General features: G+C 39.3%; 1 protein-coding gene across 7 annotated transcripts in view; it reads left to right on the top strand.

The window, feature by feature from the left end:
- The window catches only part of PER2 (period circadian regulator 2), a 76,537-nt gene that overhangs the window by 41,611 nt on the left and 19,257 nt on the right, over positions 1-15,669 (top strand). For 6 of the 7 annotated variants that reach the window (XM_024221579.1, XM_024221601.1, XM_024221596.1 and 3 more), the window contains 11 exons: positions 480-619; positions 3,125-3,203; positions 5,776-5,882; positions 6,842-6,995; positions 7,390-7,498; positions 8,860-8,991; positions 11,538-11,634; positions 13,010-13,166; positions 13,267-13,397; positions 14,665-14,868; positions 15,103-15,363. In XM_024221579.1, the coding sequence (XP_024077347.1) occupies positions 480-619; positions 3,125-3,203; positions 5,776-5,882; positions 6,842-6,995; positions 7,390-7,498; positions 8,860-8,991; positions 11,538-11,634; positions 13,010-13,166; positions 13,267-13,397; positions 14,665-14,868; positions 15,103-15,363 (1,571 nt within the window). The remainder of the gene's footprint in view (positions 1-479; positions 620-3,124; positions 3,204-5,775; positions 5,883-6,841; positions 6,996-7,389; positions 7,499-8,859; positions 8,992-11,537; positions 11,635-13,009; positions 13,167-13,266; positions 13,398-14,664; positions 14,869-15,102; positions 15,364-15,669) is intronic. The other variant, XM_024221614.1, reaches the window with a different exon arrangement.

The following is a 15,669-nucleotide window of genomic DNA, read 5'->3' as shown; positions in this document are numbered from 1 at the left end:
AGTTTGGCCAACGTACATGGCAGAGGGGCATTGCTGGCATATGATGATGGCATATATCACATTAGTAGATGTGCAGGTGAACGAGCCTCGAATGGTGTGGTTGATGTGGTTGGGTCCTCTGATTGTGTCCATATGCCCAAATAAATCTGTTAGTCTTTAAGGTGCCACCGGATTCCTCATTGTTAATGTGAACACCATTACAAAAAGTAGAATGTTCTGTTTTTTATATAAGATGACAGAATAATTTACTCTCATTACAGTTAATGTTCAAAGGCCCCAGTCAGGATTGGGTCTCCCTCTAGGTACTCTCCAAGAAGACCATGGGATGGGATTTTTCTAGAGCTCTTAAGGGAGTTAGATGCCCAACTCTCTTAAGCACTTTTGAAAATTCTGTCCATGAGCTGTTGCACTGAAAACCTCACTGTAGACTAAATTCTGTGCAAAACAAATAATTAATTAGTCTTTCTTTTCATTATTAGTGCAGGAAAAGAACATGAATATATCTTCTACCACCCATTTCGTATGACTCCTTACCTTATCAAAATACAAGATACTGAGAATGCAGAAGATCAGCTTTGCTGTGTGTTGCTTGCAGAAAAGGTGCACTCTGGCTATGAAGGTAATAACACCTAAGATGCAGTGATTTTTAGCTGTAAAAACCAAAAGGTCTGCATTATTAAAATAACAAACATTCAGCTGTTTTATGAAATTGCATGTAATATAATAGGAAAAATGACTGTCTGGTAAGAACTGTCTTGAGCTAACTAGATCAGGGTTGCCACACATCTCTCATGTTATAAACATGAGTATTTAAGGGGGAAGATATTCAACCCACAAATAAAAGTTTTGCACATCCTTTCGTGAACAGCAATATAGGGCATTCACAGCCAAGTCATGATTATTTAAAAAAAATAACGTAAAAATATAAATGCAGCAGTTGAGGTCATTGCTGAAGCTCATTTGGAGTCCTTCGGTGGAATCCTGGCCCCACTGAAGTCAAATGGGAGTCTTGCCATTGACTTCATTAGTGTCAGGATTTCATCCTTAATATGTATCCTCAATTGCCTGAAGAGGATTGGGATGGGGAGAGGAAGATGACATCAATGTTGTTCTTGAAAAGGAACATAAACAGCAGAGAAAATAATTGCAATATCAGTTTTTTTGATTATGGTTAAGAGAAACACCTTTGTACATGTTTTGCATGAGGATGCTTATTCACACGGGGTGAGATTTGTCTCTTTACAGAGGGACCACAGAACCCTTTGTGCTATGGAATGCCTATAAATGCACAAGTGTGCTGGTGCCCAAATAAGGATTTACTTGTACATTGGGTATGTGTAATCATAAGGCAGGTGTGCACCTGACTGAAAATGTGGGCCTAGATCAGAGGTGGGCAAACTACAGCCCACAGGTCACATGCGGCCCGCAGAACCCTCCTGAACGGCCCCTGAGCTCCTGGCCCGGGAGGCTAGCCCCTGGCCCCTTCCCTGCTGTCCCCCTTCCCCCACAGCCTCAGCTCACTGCATTGCCAGCGCCGTGGGGCTGCAAGCTCTTGCCAGGGCGCAGCTCTGCGGCTGCACACCTGACCCAGTGCTCTGTGCTGCGCAGTGGCATGGTTGGCTCCAGCCGGGCGGCGCGGCTGTAGTGCCGCCAGCCACTGGCGCTCCAGGCAGCACGGTAAGGGGGCAGGGAGATGGGGGGGGGTTGGATAGAGGGCAGGGGAGTTCAGGGTGGTGGTTGGGGGGGCGGGAGGGTGGATAGAGGTCGGGGCGGTCAGAGGGCGGGGAACGGGGGTTGAATGGGGGCAGGGGTCCCGGGGGGGGCAGTCAGGAAGGAGAGGGGGAGGTTGAATGGGGCGGCGGGGGGGCAGTCAGGGGTTCCAGGGGCGGTCAGGGGAAGGGGTGGTTGGATGGGGCAGGGATCCCGGGGGGGCGCAGTCAGGAATGAGAGGAGGGGTTGGATGGGGCAGTCAGGGGACAGGAAGGGATGGATCGGGCAGGGGTCGAGAAGGAGGGGGGGTCGGATAGGGGGTTGGGGCTGGGCCACGCCTGGCTGTTTGGGGAGGCACAGCCTCCCCTAACCGGCCCTCCATACAATTTTAGAAACTCGATGTGGCCCTCAGGCCAAAAAGTTTGCCCGCCCCTGGCCTAGATGTTTTTTCTGAAATATTAGTATGGCAAAACACAAAATGAATCCTGATAGTGTTGCCATAACTTCAGTCACATACTTCTAATTTTAATCACAATGGTCTTAAAAGCAACATCAGAACTGCAATGTGTAACTGTTAAGCTTGAGTCAAGTCATAAACCATCCTGAAATGAAAATAGTCTTCTTGGGTAGATGTTTTCTATAGGCATGTTATGAATCTGATTCTGCTTGTAAGAGCCATTCTGCTCGACACAAATCACACTAGCATCAAAGGTCAGATCCTGGTCTTTGCTGCATCTGCATTGTACCAGCACACCAACACAAACCAGCTGGTATAGTCAGATACTTGAAGATTTCCCAGTGTAGGAGGGATCCCTGGTTGTGATGTAAAGTTAGAGTATCTGGCTTTATGCTCCCTCTTGTAGTCGCTAGTATACCAGGCTTTTTGGGTCCATTGCCAGAGTGCAGCTGCAGTCTCGCAGTTCCCAGATGCCACAGTGGTCCCTTCAGGTGATTGCAAGTGGGTGAAAGTAATACTAACTTTGAGGCTATCCTCACTTGTGTTGGGAGCCAAACCAGGCCCAGGATCAGGCCGTGGCATATTAAAGCAGTGTACATCATCTTTGGTCTCGCTACCCTCTTGGGTCCTCTGTGAGGCGAAGCTCAGCCACACCCAAGGAGTGAACCCCAGATATCAAGAAACAAAACAGTTTTGATTTTGTATCCAATACATTCATCTTGGAGGTAAAATATTGCTATAAACTATAATATATAGGTGATCAGGACTGCGCTCTGTTGTCATTAGGAGGGTACAAGTGGATGTGAGCAAGTTAGTAACATTGAAAACTGCTGTCTGTGGGTTAAAACTTATTCCATGCTGACAGAAGGATCCAGGTACTGTAAAGCAATGTATGCATATGAAAAGTGCTGTCAAGCTATTTTCCTTTTTTTTTTTTTTTTCCTTCTCTCCTTTTAGCACCCAGAATTCCTCCTGACAAGAGAATTTTTACAACTACGCACACACCAAGTTGTTTGTTCCAGGATATAGATGAAAGGTGAACAACTGAAACTACTATTTTTTGGGAACGGCTGTTTTTATTTATATGTCCTCCACAAAATATCCAATAGCTACACAGCAGTTTTAGCCCTTAACTAACGTCTACATTTTAGGAAACAAGCAGATATCTCACATTACTGTCAAATATATTATGTATGTATGTGTTTTGTGACACATACACACACACACGTTCTGTGTCTCTCTTGTTCTTCAAATAACGAATTTAACTAAGAAAAATAAAAACAAAAAATCCCCAAACTTTAACCGACCTGATTTCTATTATAATGTGAATGCACACTATGGATTTTGTTAACAGCTAATCTTTAAGTGATTTTTATTGCAGTTGAAAATGGAAAACATACTTGCCAGCTAATAGACTGCCCGCTAGTAATCAATCGCTCTAATAACTTATGCTGACCTGGGGTGACGCCGGATGTTGTCTCTGCAGAAGAGTGCTTTTAAAGTCACAAAACATTACTTATTAAAATGTTCTCTAACTTTAATTCTTTGACTCAGTTTAGTTAATAAGTAACTGTATGTCACATGCATTCCCTGCTGGCACAGTTACACAATGGACACACTCTATCCAATTAGATAGCAATCCATTCTCTTTTATAGTTTTACTGAGTCCTTGGAGGCAAACGCTACAGAGGAATCAGATGATTTTCCCCTGTGTTGCAGCATTTGTTGCAGTTTAAACTGAGAACTCTACAGTCGTGTTTCTGCTATGTCTGGTTCTGAAAAAACATATTCTGTTTCCTTAATACTTCATAGTTTCTATTAACAATATACACATTTGAATCAAAGTAAATTTTCATAATAACCTTAGCTCTTAACCATCCATTCAATTTTTAGAAATGCTGTTAATCAGCTCATGGAGCAAATATTGTATATGGAAATAGATAATGATACTGAACTAACAGTTCTGATAGATAGAATGTATTTGACAATATATTATTTGTTAATAATGTGCATATTGAAATTCAGATTAAAAATTCATGCCTGGTGACTTCTTGCTTAATGGTAACTAAACTTGCATGTTCCCTCATAACTAAATTAGTGGTAAGAGTTCAAGTTGCTAAGATTAGTAGGGCAGGTGTTGCACTCCAACACACCATCTAACATAGTGTTTGCTAGATTTTTTTTTTTATTTATTTGAAAGCTAGCTGTGTCTCTCCCCTCTGTCCTCCACCTGCCTACTTTCAGGAAAATGAAACCAATTTCACCCCCATCTCTTTCAGAAGTCTACGCAAAATGAGAAGTCATTGAGAGTAGATTGTATAGAGCTTCATAATACATTTTCTCTCCTTATGTGCTTGTAGCCTTGAAGAACTTAAAATATCCACAGTGTTAACTGTCATAATTAGCATGCTCACCTCTGAGAGGTTATTATTTCAGGCTGTTTGCAAACTCAGGAAGACATTGCTTCAGTTATGCTCAGGTCATGTTTTCGTGTTTTCTCTGTGGCATGACAGCTACAGACCTGTTCTTAAATGAATGCTGAGATTTGGGAATTGTTGAGGTCTGTCTGTATGCCCCAGCCCCTATCCCAAGGAGGTGCACCTCATGCTTTTGGAAACTCTGACAGAACATGCTGGAGGGGAGTTCTCTTGTGGACTGTCAGAAGTGCACTGCTGAAAGCAATGCCTGCCCTGTAATGCTTCTAGGCTCCACGGGAGCAAGGACCATGCTTCCCTGGAGTTTGTTCTCTGCTTGTCAGGCACTTTGTGACAAAAATGCAGATATCTGAAATCCCAGATGTCAGCTTTTGATGTCTACAAAGGTAGTTGTTTGTATCTTGCAAATAACTTCTAATCCATCAACTTCTTTGGCATAAGTAGGAATGCTGCTAGTAGTGCTAAGATGTTTTTCAAGGCACATATGGGAATTAGGCACCTAGTTGCCAGTTGTGCTTCGAAAATCTCCCCAATATGCATATTTTAACTAGTCTATGAATGAGTTTTTGTTGCATTAACCTAAAAGCTTTCTTCATTGGAACAAAGTCATTGTTAAATTACGGAGGTCTAATAAAATTTTAGACTAGCTTCTAACATTTTAAGTCTTCCTTAATTCCTTTTAAATACCTGAACTACTGGGCTGATTACGTGGCAACTCTTCAGAAAATTAAACCTTTAATCTGAGAGGAAGAGTGGATTTCTAGTTAAGGCACCTGACTTGGGTTTAGGAGATCAATTCCTGGTTTTGCCACAGGCATCTGGTATGACCTCTCTGTCTCAGCTCCCAATCTGTAGATTGAGGATACCTCCCTATTTCAGAGGGGGTTTGTGAGAATAAACTCATTAATATTCATGAATGTTATGGAGGTGCTCAGATACTCTGGTGATTGGTGCCATAGATAAGTACTATAAAAATGAATGCATCTTCTCCAAAGGGTTGTCGCATGTTACTATGGAACTGATACTAACACTTCCCCAATTCAATTCCACATAGTTTTTTTAATTTAAAAAATAAAAAGCTAAAGCTTAGAAAAGAGAGTTTTTAAATGAAATATTTCAAAGTAAGATTTTGTGTGCATTTACTCCACTTGACTTTCTTTTCTTTTTTTTCAGAGCTGTACCTCTTTTGGGATACCTACCTCAGGACTTAATAGGAACCCCTGTTTTATCGCATCTTCACCCAAGTGACAGACCTCTAATGCTAGCAGTTCACAAAAAAAGTATGTTATCTTTTACATTAACAAATAAGGTAGATTTTTCTAAGAACTCTACAAAATACAAGTTAGAATTCAGGGACCTTAAAACTTTCAAGGAACTAAAGGGGAGACAAGCTGGTAGGTTGTATAGAATTAGTCAATTTTCTGATTATTTGTTTTGAAAACAAAGAAAAACTAAACTATACATTTTCATTTGGTTTACAGCTGAACATTTAACACTAGTCAACAACAAAATGGGAGAATTATTGCTCAAGTTCTTGTTCCTTAGGGTAAAATCTGACTGTTATAGACAAAATGGCCATGATAAGTAAATGTTAGCCATTTATCAGAAAGATAATTGTCTCAAGATCACACTCATATACGTAGTCATTTTTGAGTGATCTTTTTTTCTTCGATTAATGACAGGAAAGAAAATATGAGCCTCTTGGTTAGTGTCAACTCTTTGCATAATTTTTGAAAATGGAATAATTTTTCAGTTATTTTTTTTCTGGGGACATTTTTCTTGGTGCAGTTAGTGTTGCTATGATGGCATCAAGTATTAAAATCTTGTTTTTGTGTTTTTACATACAAAATGCATTTACAAAAATATATATATTTAGGTCTTCTACCTAGTGAAGAATTTTATGTTGGAGAACAAAATTCAGTATTGCAAATAGTCTGATTTATTTTCATTAAAATGTGTTTGTAGATGTTGGTATGGGCAAAGAATATAATTTTAATTTCTATAAATTTAAATATATTCAGTGAAGGTCAGTTCCCTCTGGTGGCCAAACACTTGTAATTTTCCCTTTTGATGTGAAATTACTCAGAGTTTGGTTACTGGATAAACCTTGTCTGCCATATATGTATACAAATTCAATTTTTTTGTTGTGAAATTATTGTAAAAATTGAATAAAAGCATATTAAATATAATTTCCACATGTGAATATAAAACTGACATTTTCCTAAAACTTACTTTATAGTACTTCAATATGGTGGACAGCCTTTTGACTATTCACCAATCCGATTCTGCACTAGAAATGGGGAATACATAACTATGGACACCAGCTGGTCTAGTTTCATTAATCCTTGGAGCCGAAAAGTCTCATTTATAATTGGAAGACACAAAGTTAGGACGTAAGTAGACAAGTTATATTAATTAATGAGGATGGGGGTTCAAGTTTGCGTAGTAACTCTTTTTAAATTAGTGGAAGAGAGCTGTACAAAAATGACAAACTCAAACTGCTTTTTTTTTTATCTTGGTATTTGGGTTTTGTGATTGTAAGTGTATATTATAATACATTAAATGCTTTTAACAATAAATTTGTAAGTGCTGCAGGTTTTTCCAATATTGTCGAGTTACTTCAGAATGGAGAAGCCATGTTCAGAGTAAGGTTGCACATTTTATCAGATTCAAAGTTCTTTAGATGCAATAGAATAGGAACAAGAGCCTATTTAATATATATGAAAGATAAATTTAAGTTGTGTTTTACATACATTTGGAATATTTTGGGTATGATAATTTTTACAGTGGTCCCTTAAATGAAGACGTATTTGCTGCTCCCAACTACACAGAAGATAAAATCCTTCATCCTAGCATTCAGGAAATCACAGAACAAATATACCGACTGTTGTTACAGGTAGGGTCTGGGGTTTTATGTGGTGCTGGGGTCTTGGGTAAGTACTTACATGGCCCCCATTCCTGCAGTACCTTAGAGTCTTATATTTAATACATTTGTCTTCATAACATCCCTTTGCGGTAGCAGTGTATTACCCCTATTTTACAGATGTCATTTGTTGAATTATCTAATTCTCTACTGTGTAACACATTCCTTTACACAAATTTACAATCAAAAACTTACGTCCTTATGATCTCATCTGCATTTTACACCAGACATCTACAACCTACTCTAGCAAATGTACCCAGCCTTTTACCCTCTCCATTCAATAGTTTAAATGATTACAGTTTACTTTTTAAGAACAAAAAGTTATATTCCGCCCCCCCCCACCTATCACCATAGCAGAGGTAACAAGAATAAATTGCATTGCAGTCCATTCTCCCAATTCAGACAAAATGGCCTGTTTAGCATCATAAGGAAGAGATCAAAATAACCATTTTCCACCCAAAAGAAAAGTATCTTCCTGTATGACAAATTAGGACAGAGGTCCCCAAACTGTGGGGTACACCCCCTGGGGGGGGGGCATGGAGGAACATTCGGGGGGCACAACTGGGGGCTGGGCCAGCTCCCATGGGGGGGGAGGAGGGAGCGCCATCCAGCTTGGCTCCTGGCCCCCAGCCCTGCGCCCAGGGCCCCAGCTGCCGGCCCCAGCTCTGAGAGGGAGGGAGGGGGGAGCACAGATGAGTAAGGAGAGGCACGAGGTAAAAAGTTTGGGGATCACTGGATTAGGACCACATAAATTCATATATTCCACTAATACGCTCCAAATCAACCAACGCCTGCAGTTCCCCAAGTATCCAACAGATACTGGCACTATTCCATGCATAAGACTGTCAATATATTACACGGGTAGAGTTAAGGTTAATTATTGAATCTTAATGACAGTTTTCCAGACTGCAAGACACTTAGGGTACGTCTACACTACCCACCGGATTGGCAGGTAGTGATCAATCTATCAGGGATCGATTTATCGCGTCTAGTGTAGAGGTGATAAATTGATCCCCGATCACTCTGCCGTCGACTCCTGTACTCCACCGCGGCGAGGGGGAGTGGCGGCAGTCGACCCCGCAGTAAGTTGACCTAAGATAAGTCGACTTCAGCTACGCTATTCTCGTAGCTGAAGTTGCATAATTTAGGTCGATCATCCCCCATCTCTCTTTCTCCCCCCGCCCCCCCCTTGATATATAGGTATAGTCAAATATATCCCTTGCTGGGGTCTTAAGAAAGCATGTAGCTATAGTATCTTGCTAGTTTTTCTCATTCTGAATTATCAGTATGTGCTTAATTTTTGTTAAAGTTGATTTCTAATATTTTGTTTGCAGCCTGTACACAACAGTGGATCTAGTGGCTATGGAAGCTTAGGTAGCAATGCATCACATGAGCATTTAATGAGTATAGCATCATCCAGTGACAGCAATGGGAACAACAATGAAGAGACGCTAAAGGACAAGCATGTACGTTTTTAATTTTATTTTTTAAATGAAGTCTTTGGTACAAAACTCTCTCTAACTGAAAATGATTTTCACTGTTACTGTGGTTTCAAATTCTGGGCTGGGACCTAGGCTACTGCTGCATTGTGTCTCTGGCCAGGTCCCTCCAGCAGAAATGTTGGGGAGATGGTTGGTCCTGTTTGAGGAATTCCTATCCAGGACCAAAAACAGTGGTGGATTAGCCAGTGGGCCAATGGGGCCCATGCCCGGGGGCCCTGAAATAATGGGTGCAGACCCACTCCGCCCGCCCGGCGCTCCTGCTAGGGAGTGGAGTCGGGGCACAGGGGCTTGCCCTGCTCCACCTGCCCGGTGCTCCTGCCAAGGAGTGGGGGAAGCCCCTGTGCCCTGACCCCACTTCCTGGCAGGAGCGCTGGGCAGGCAGGGGAAGCCCCTGTACCCTCACCCCGTTTCCCCAGCAGGAGCAGGGAGGGGACGGGGGCCTGCAGGTGGAAGGGGTGGGGAGGGGCCCCTACTTGCTCTGGCCCAGGGCCCCACAAAAGCTTAATCTGCTTCTAAGCAGGGACATAGCTTTATTAGTTTGTCAAAACTTTTTTCCTTAATTTTGTAAGGGAAGAGCTAGTTGGCTGGCTCACCTGTTTATGGATGGAAGAAATGAGGGGGAGGAAATCTTTGTGTTTGTCTTCTTCCTGTGAGGGTTGTGAGACATTCTACAGAAGAGCAGTGAACTTGTATGATGTGTGGATGGCCTAAGTTGAGGAAATAACCCCCACCACATTGCAAGTGTGAGACAGTTGCCTAGGAGTGGAGTAGTTTGGGTCTTTGAATGATTGTCCATATGGTTTCCGCTCATGTGCATGGAAAAAGATTATTTTTGAATAGCAGTGTCCTTTGATGCTGTGCCTGGGCCTTGAGATTCTTGTTGGCAAAGGAACCCAAAGACAGATAACAGTGTCCTACCCCTAGTTAGAGCCTAGCAAATAGTTGATTTTTTTAGTTCAGGGGCGAATCAAAAAAAGTATGAAAACAACTCATTTCAGTTCAAACTAAAACTGAATTTTTAGTTTTTCTTGCCAAAATATCAAAACAAAACACTTTTATTTTGGGTTGACTGCAGCATTTTTGTTCAATCTGAAATGAATTTTTATTTATTTTATTTTTTTTCATATTTTTTTTTTTTTTTTTTGGTTTTTCATTTTGGGTTGTTTTTGGATACTTTTACCTATGAATCTTTTTATTAGCTAAATTTCATAATGAACTGATTTTTTGAATGACAAGTTGAAATGTGTTGTTTTGACCTTTTTGACTCTCTTCCATTTTTGTTTGAAACTATTCACTGAATTGGACCTGAATTCACGAATAGTTTTGATGACCCCCAAAAGAGGAATAGTCCTGGGTCTTTTGCTGGCTAGGGCAGACGATGTTTTTGGTGCCCACCTGGAGAAACTGAGCCAAAAAACCCACTGCTCTGACTGGTACAGAGCGCTCTGAATATGGTACCCAGGGCGACTGCTCTGGTTGCCTGGACCTAGAATCATTTTTTTTTGGCCAATTTACCATTCACTGAAAAATTTCGCCCAGCTCTAGTGTTTGCGTTCTTAGCGTTGGGCTGGCATTCAAATCTGGACTGCAGAAGTTTGCAGATTCTTCTGAGAAATATTTTAAAAATTTATTTAATATAGCTTCTTACTGATCCTGCTGTTGTGTTACAACTCCTGTGGGCTTTCGAGTATGTCATTGTCTTTGTTTTCTACTGATCAGCGCAAATATTATGTGCAGGAAAAAGTATCTTAGCATTCACTAAAACCTTATTTAAAGACTTCTACCTTCCCCGTCTTGATTTTAACAATTTTTTTTCTAAACACGAGCATTAGAAATACAGCTTTTTGTTAAAACTATTCTAGCAAGTCCAGAGGCAGGGTCAGAATGATGATACATTTTGTGGGGATAGACTAAGAATTTTAATTAATGCTTTTTAAAAAGGCAGGCAGATCTCTTTTGAAGTGCTATATTAAGCATTATAAAAAAAATTTCAGAGACCATAAATGGGACTGAGTCTGTTGTGTAGAATATTCTTTTTCTAATCTTCCTCTGCCAGCTCAGTTGCTAGTTTTAAATGATAAATGGCCCAATATTTTGGGGAAAAGTGTTTAGTTCTTGGTAGTTTTGTGGTCCACTAGCTAACACTGGAAGAATTAAATGCAGTCTGAGATGCGACTATGTCAACTATAGTGTGTAGTAAAATTATGTAAGTCTTTGCTTTGCTTTCTCAGTCAAGAAAAAAAAAATCGTGTTCACCAACCCTTTCAGTATGTGTACACAGCCTGTGGAAATGACCTTCCCAGCTCAAGTCAACAGGCTTGGGTTTGTGAGGCTCGTACTAGCAATCTAAAAATAGCTGTGTGGACAGCAAAGCTCTTTGAAGTTGTGTCTAAGGTTGGAGCTTGGGCTCTGAAGCCTAGGGAGTTCATTAAGGACCCAATATGTATGAATAAGCCAAAATTTTCTAGTGACTGTTTTTTTTTCTTCACACACCCCTTGACACTTTTCAGGTGACCTGTCAAGATGCACATATGGCCAGAAATGAAGGACAACATGTTTTCACTGATAGAAGAGTGAAGCTGGAACATAAGAAAAAGTCTTTTGGAGGTAAAGCAGCAAGAGCTTGCATTTTTTTTTCTATAAAACAGCAGAATTTCAGATTTTTGTTCAAGCCAGCTGTGTTAAAGTAACTAATATAATTTCCAGGCAAAATATGACTGTCAGACTATAATACTAACTGGGAAACAACAGAAAATTACTTTTATTTAGTACTTTTTGTGTTTATGGATGTGAGTTCAGTGTCTGAGAATTGTATCTAATATCTTTTTGGAATTTTCCAGTTAATTGAATATTTTTGTGATGGACAACTTTCAAAGACTTAATAGCTAAGTGTGTTCTAAGATAGCTATTTGGATTATGCTATGTTATAAGTAATTTAATTATTATTATCTGTCTCTTTTCTTGCATATTTGTTCTGTTTCTGGAAGTAGTAAATTCCTTTGGGCAGGGATTTTATTTTGTACTGCAACATTATTGGTACATAATATAGGTGCAGTTGTAAGAAGATGTATAGTGAGAGCTTTCCTAGATCCTGTCTTCATTGCACACTATTCTCTTTAGCCTTACTGGGGAGTATTCCACCCAACCATCAGATAATTGCATTTTTTTAGCGGGTATTAGATCATGTCAGCATAGATATTGTAACAAATGCCTCAGCCCAACAACTGTGGTGTGACTCAGAGAAAATATCATGAGGCACATGAATTGAGCTCAGTTTTTAAAGTGAAAAGCTAAATTTAGGAAGGGACAAAACATTACAAAAACAAGTAAAATATTTTCTTTCTGCTTGTAACTACAAAAATTCATAGATCCTTTCAACTTGTTGTCACTCATAAGATTTAAAATTTGGACATACAAAGAGTTTGTCTGTTCCCCTGGTTCCTTAATTCTGTACATCCACCATAGTAGTCCTCAGACCTTCATAAATTCTGTTTTGAGTATGCTGACTGAAAATAAGTAGGGGGAGGGAATAGCTCAGTTTGAGCATTGGCCTGCTAAACTCAGGGTTGTGAGTTCAATCCTTGAGGGGGCCAATTAGGGATCTGGGGCAAAAATCTGTCTGGGGATTGGTCCTGCTTTGAGCAGGGGGTTGGACTAGATGACCTCCTTAGGTCCCTTCCAGCCCTGATATTCTATGATTCTAAGTATGTACTGAATACATCATAATACAAATTAAATTTCAAGTTAAAACTATGAGGACTATTGGTTTTCTTCTAAATGTGAAAGACATTTATGCAATACTTCTGTTACATGTGACTGGCACAAACATTTTATTGCAACATTTACTGGTTTTACTATAGTTTAATGAAGGATAACTTCTGAGTCATTCAGAAACAAGACATAAATTAGGGTTTGATTTACATCTGCTTTATTTTAAGAGTTATGAAGGGTTAACTTGTAATAAGCATGAATCTTTATACAGAAAAAACAAATTGTTCCAGTGTTCGGATGGAAGATATAACTGAAAAGGATACTGTAGCCATTGCTGCCCATAAGAATGTGCTTACAGAGGAACTGGCTTGGAAGGAACAGCCTGTGTATTCTTATCAACAGATTAGTTGTTTAGACAGCGTCATCAGGTAGGCTTCCATCCAATGTGTATTTGTTGGTGTGTAAACTGTTTTTAACCCCTACGTTTGCAACATTTTTATTTAACTTTGTTAAACACTTATTATATAGGTACTTGGAGAGTTGCAGCATACCTGGCACAGTAAAGAGAAAATGTGAACCTTCATCAAACAATGCTGCTTCACTGAGTTCTGATGATCACAAGCAAAAAACAGCTGATAATGCCGTTAAGCCATCAGGAGGTATTAATTAACGTAATTTTTTATTAGGATTTAGCAAAAACATCAATTCTGTGAAGAACATTCTCAAGTATGGATTTTTTAGGTGGAGGGGGAAAGAATGGCCATGTTAGATTTTGACAGTCTCATGTCTAGCAAGACAATGTGGCAGTGAAATCAAAATTCTAAATAATTCTAGCTGAGGGTAACTTCTGCACTGTCAAAGACAATTGATGAAATGTCTTCTTACAATTTCATTATCTGTGTACACTGAACAAATCACATTAGTGTTACAATTTTATGTAGCTTTATAAAAATCTGAAAATTCATGAATGTTTGCAGCTTTTGTAGTTTAATAATCTGTTTGTGGTTAAGATTCCCTTAATTTGCGAGTTTCTGAAGGCCTTGACAGCAAATCACAATAGAAATAACTATAATCTTATTTTGGTTTTGACATTTGAACAGCTGTGTTTTTTATGGTAATCACACAAGTGCATTGAGCATATTAATATACATATATAACTTTCCTGGGGGTCAAAGCTAAAGCAAATCAATTAAGAGGCAAGCATTGGATATGACTAGTTATAAATAATTATACAATTTTAAAGTAACCGAAGATATGTTGTACTTTTAAAAAGAGAATTCTTGATGGCTATCACATCTCTAATAACTACATCTAAGATTGACATAATTGTTGGAAAAGGGATGGAGGAAGTAGAAAAGGGAGGCAGAAGGAATATATAAATAGGCATGGCAGAATTTTATTTTTATTTTTTATAATTTTGACAGAATATTGTTTTTAAGCATTTTGATTTTTATCTTTTCAAATTTTCATAATTGTTGGAAGTTATGGGGGGGGGGGTCAGACAATTATTTAATGACAGTAGACATTGAGATTCAAAAAGCTAAAGCTTTATAACTGTTAAAACACAAATTGTCAACATCACGTGTCAAATATATCCTTAAATCAAACACTAAGTTCTCAAGAAGCATTCTTCTTACTTTGCCTATCTGTAAATTTCAGCTGTTATCGATGGAAATACTTGTGTGTGTGTGTGTGTGTGTGTGTGTTAGAGGGTAATAGTATGTTGTCTTGGAAGTTGGGGTAATATCTGATACACACACGTTGGCCCTGGCTGAACTATTGGGATTGAACAGAATCTGAATAACTTTGCTGTCTTCTCAAAAGCAATTCAGTCTCTTTGGCATTTTATGACTCAGGCGACTGATTTTTTTCATTAGCTTATTTCATGTTTCATCTAATGAAGTTTTAACTTTTTCTCTTCTAAAGAAGAAAGAGTGCTGTTGAAAACTCATATAGACCCTGCTATGTTGAAGACATCTGATAAATCAAATGGTCCTCCGGTAGTTGGTGCTCACTTAACCTCTTTGGCTTTACCTGGGAAACCAGAAAGTGTTGTATCCTTCACCAGTCAGTGCAGCTACAGTAGCACCATAGTTCATGTTGGGGACAAAAAACCACAACCTGAATTAGGTACAGTACTTATTATTGAGATGAATAGCTTAATTTAAGACATTTTACCACTGGTTAATAATGGAATAGCTAGTTACAAAGGGATGATGTATGCTTTTTTGTTGCTATGGACAGACATCTTATGGACAGACATCTTATTTTAGAATTCGAGTGCTTTTATCGTAAAGTCTTAATTTTAAAATTAGCAGAATATTTGCCTCATTTGCCTTAAATATTTTTTCACTTTTGTTCTAGAAATGATAGAAGATGGTCCTAGTGGAACAGAACTCTTAGATAGTCAACTTCTTGTCCCTCCATCCAGCACTATACATGCTATACAGGAAAAAGAGCCATTTAAGAAACTGGGACTTACAAAGGAAATCCTTGCAGTGCATACACAAAAAGAAGAGCAGAGCTTTTTGAATAAATTCAAAGAAATCAAAAGATTCAAGATTTTTCAATCCCGCTGCAATTACTACTTACAAGATAGACCCAAAGGACTTCATGGTGAACGTGGTAAGGCAATAGTTGTCTTTTGAACTTTTTTTAACCATTAAAATTATCTGTGAACAGGAAAAAACATATCTTAGATGTTGCAGGTTCAGAAGCTATTGTTAAACCATGGATCACTTTAAGGGTGGTACAAATGCAATTGTCATTTTTCTTTGGCTAAAGTTAGGCTTCAGTGATCACTGAACCCTGGATATGAAATCCTGCCCCTTCCAGGAAGCCCAGAACGGAATGGAAAAGGGACACTGATCTGTAGGGCACATGGTAGGAGGAAACAATAGAATGGTAACATTATATGTAAAATAGGCATGG

The sequence above is a fragment of the Terrapene carolina genome, unplaced genomic scaffold (genome assembly GCF_002925995.2).
Source record: "Terrapene carolina triunguis isolate 2854851 unplaced genomic scaffold, T_m_triunguis-2.0 Scaffold88, whole genome shotgun sequence".
NCBI lineage: Eukaryota > Metazoa > Chordata > Testudines > Emydidae > Terrapene > Terrapene triunguis.
Note: the sequence above shows the minus strand (reverse complement) of the source record. Positions and strands in the feature narration are given on the sequence as shown.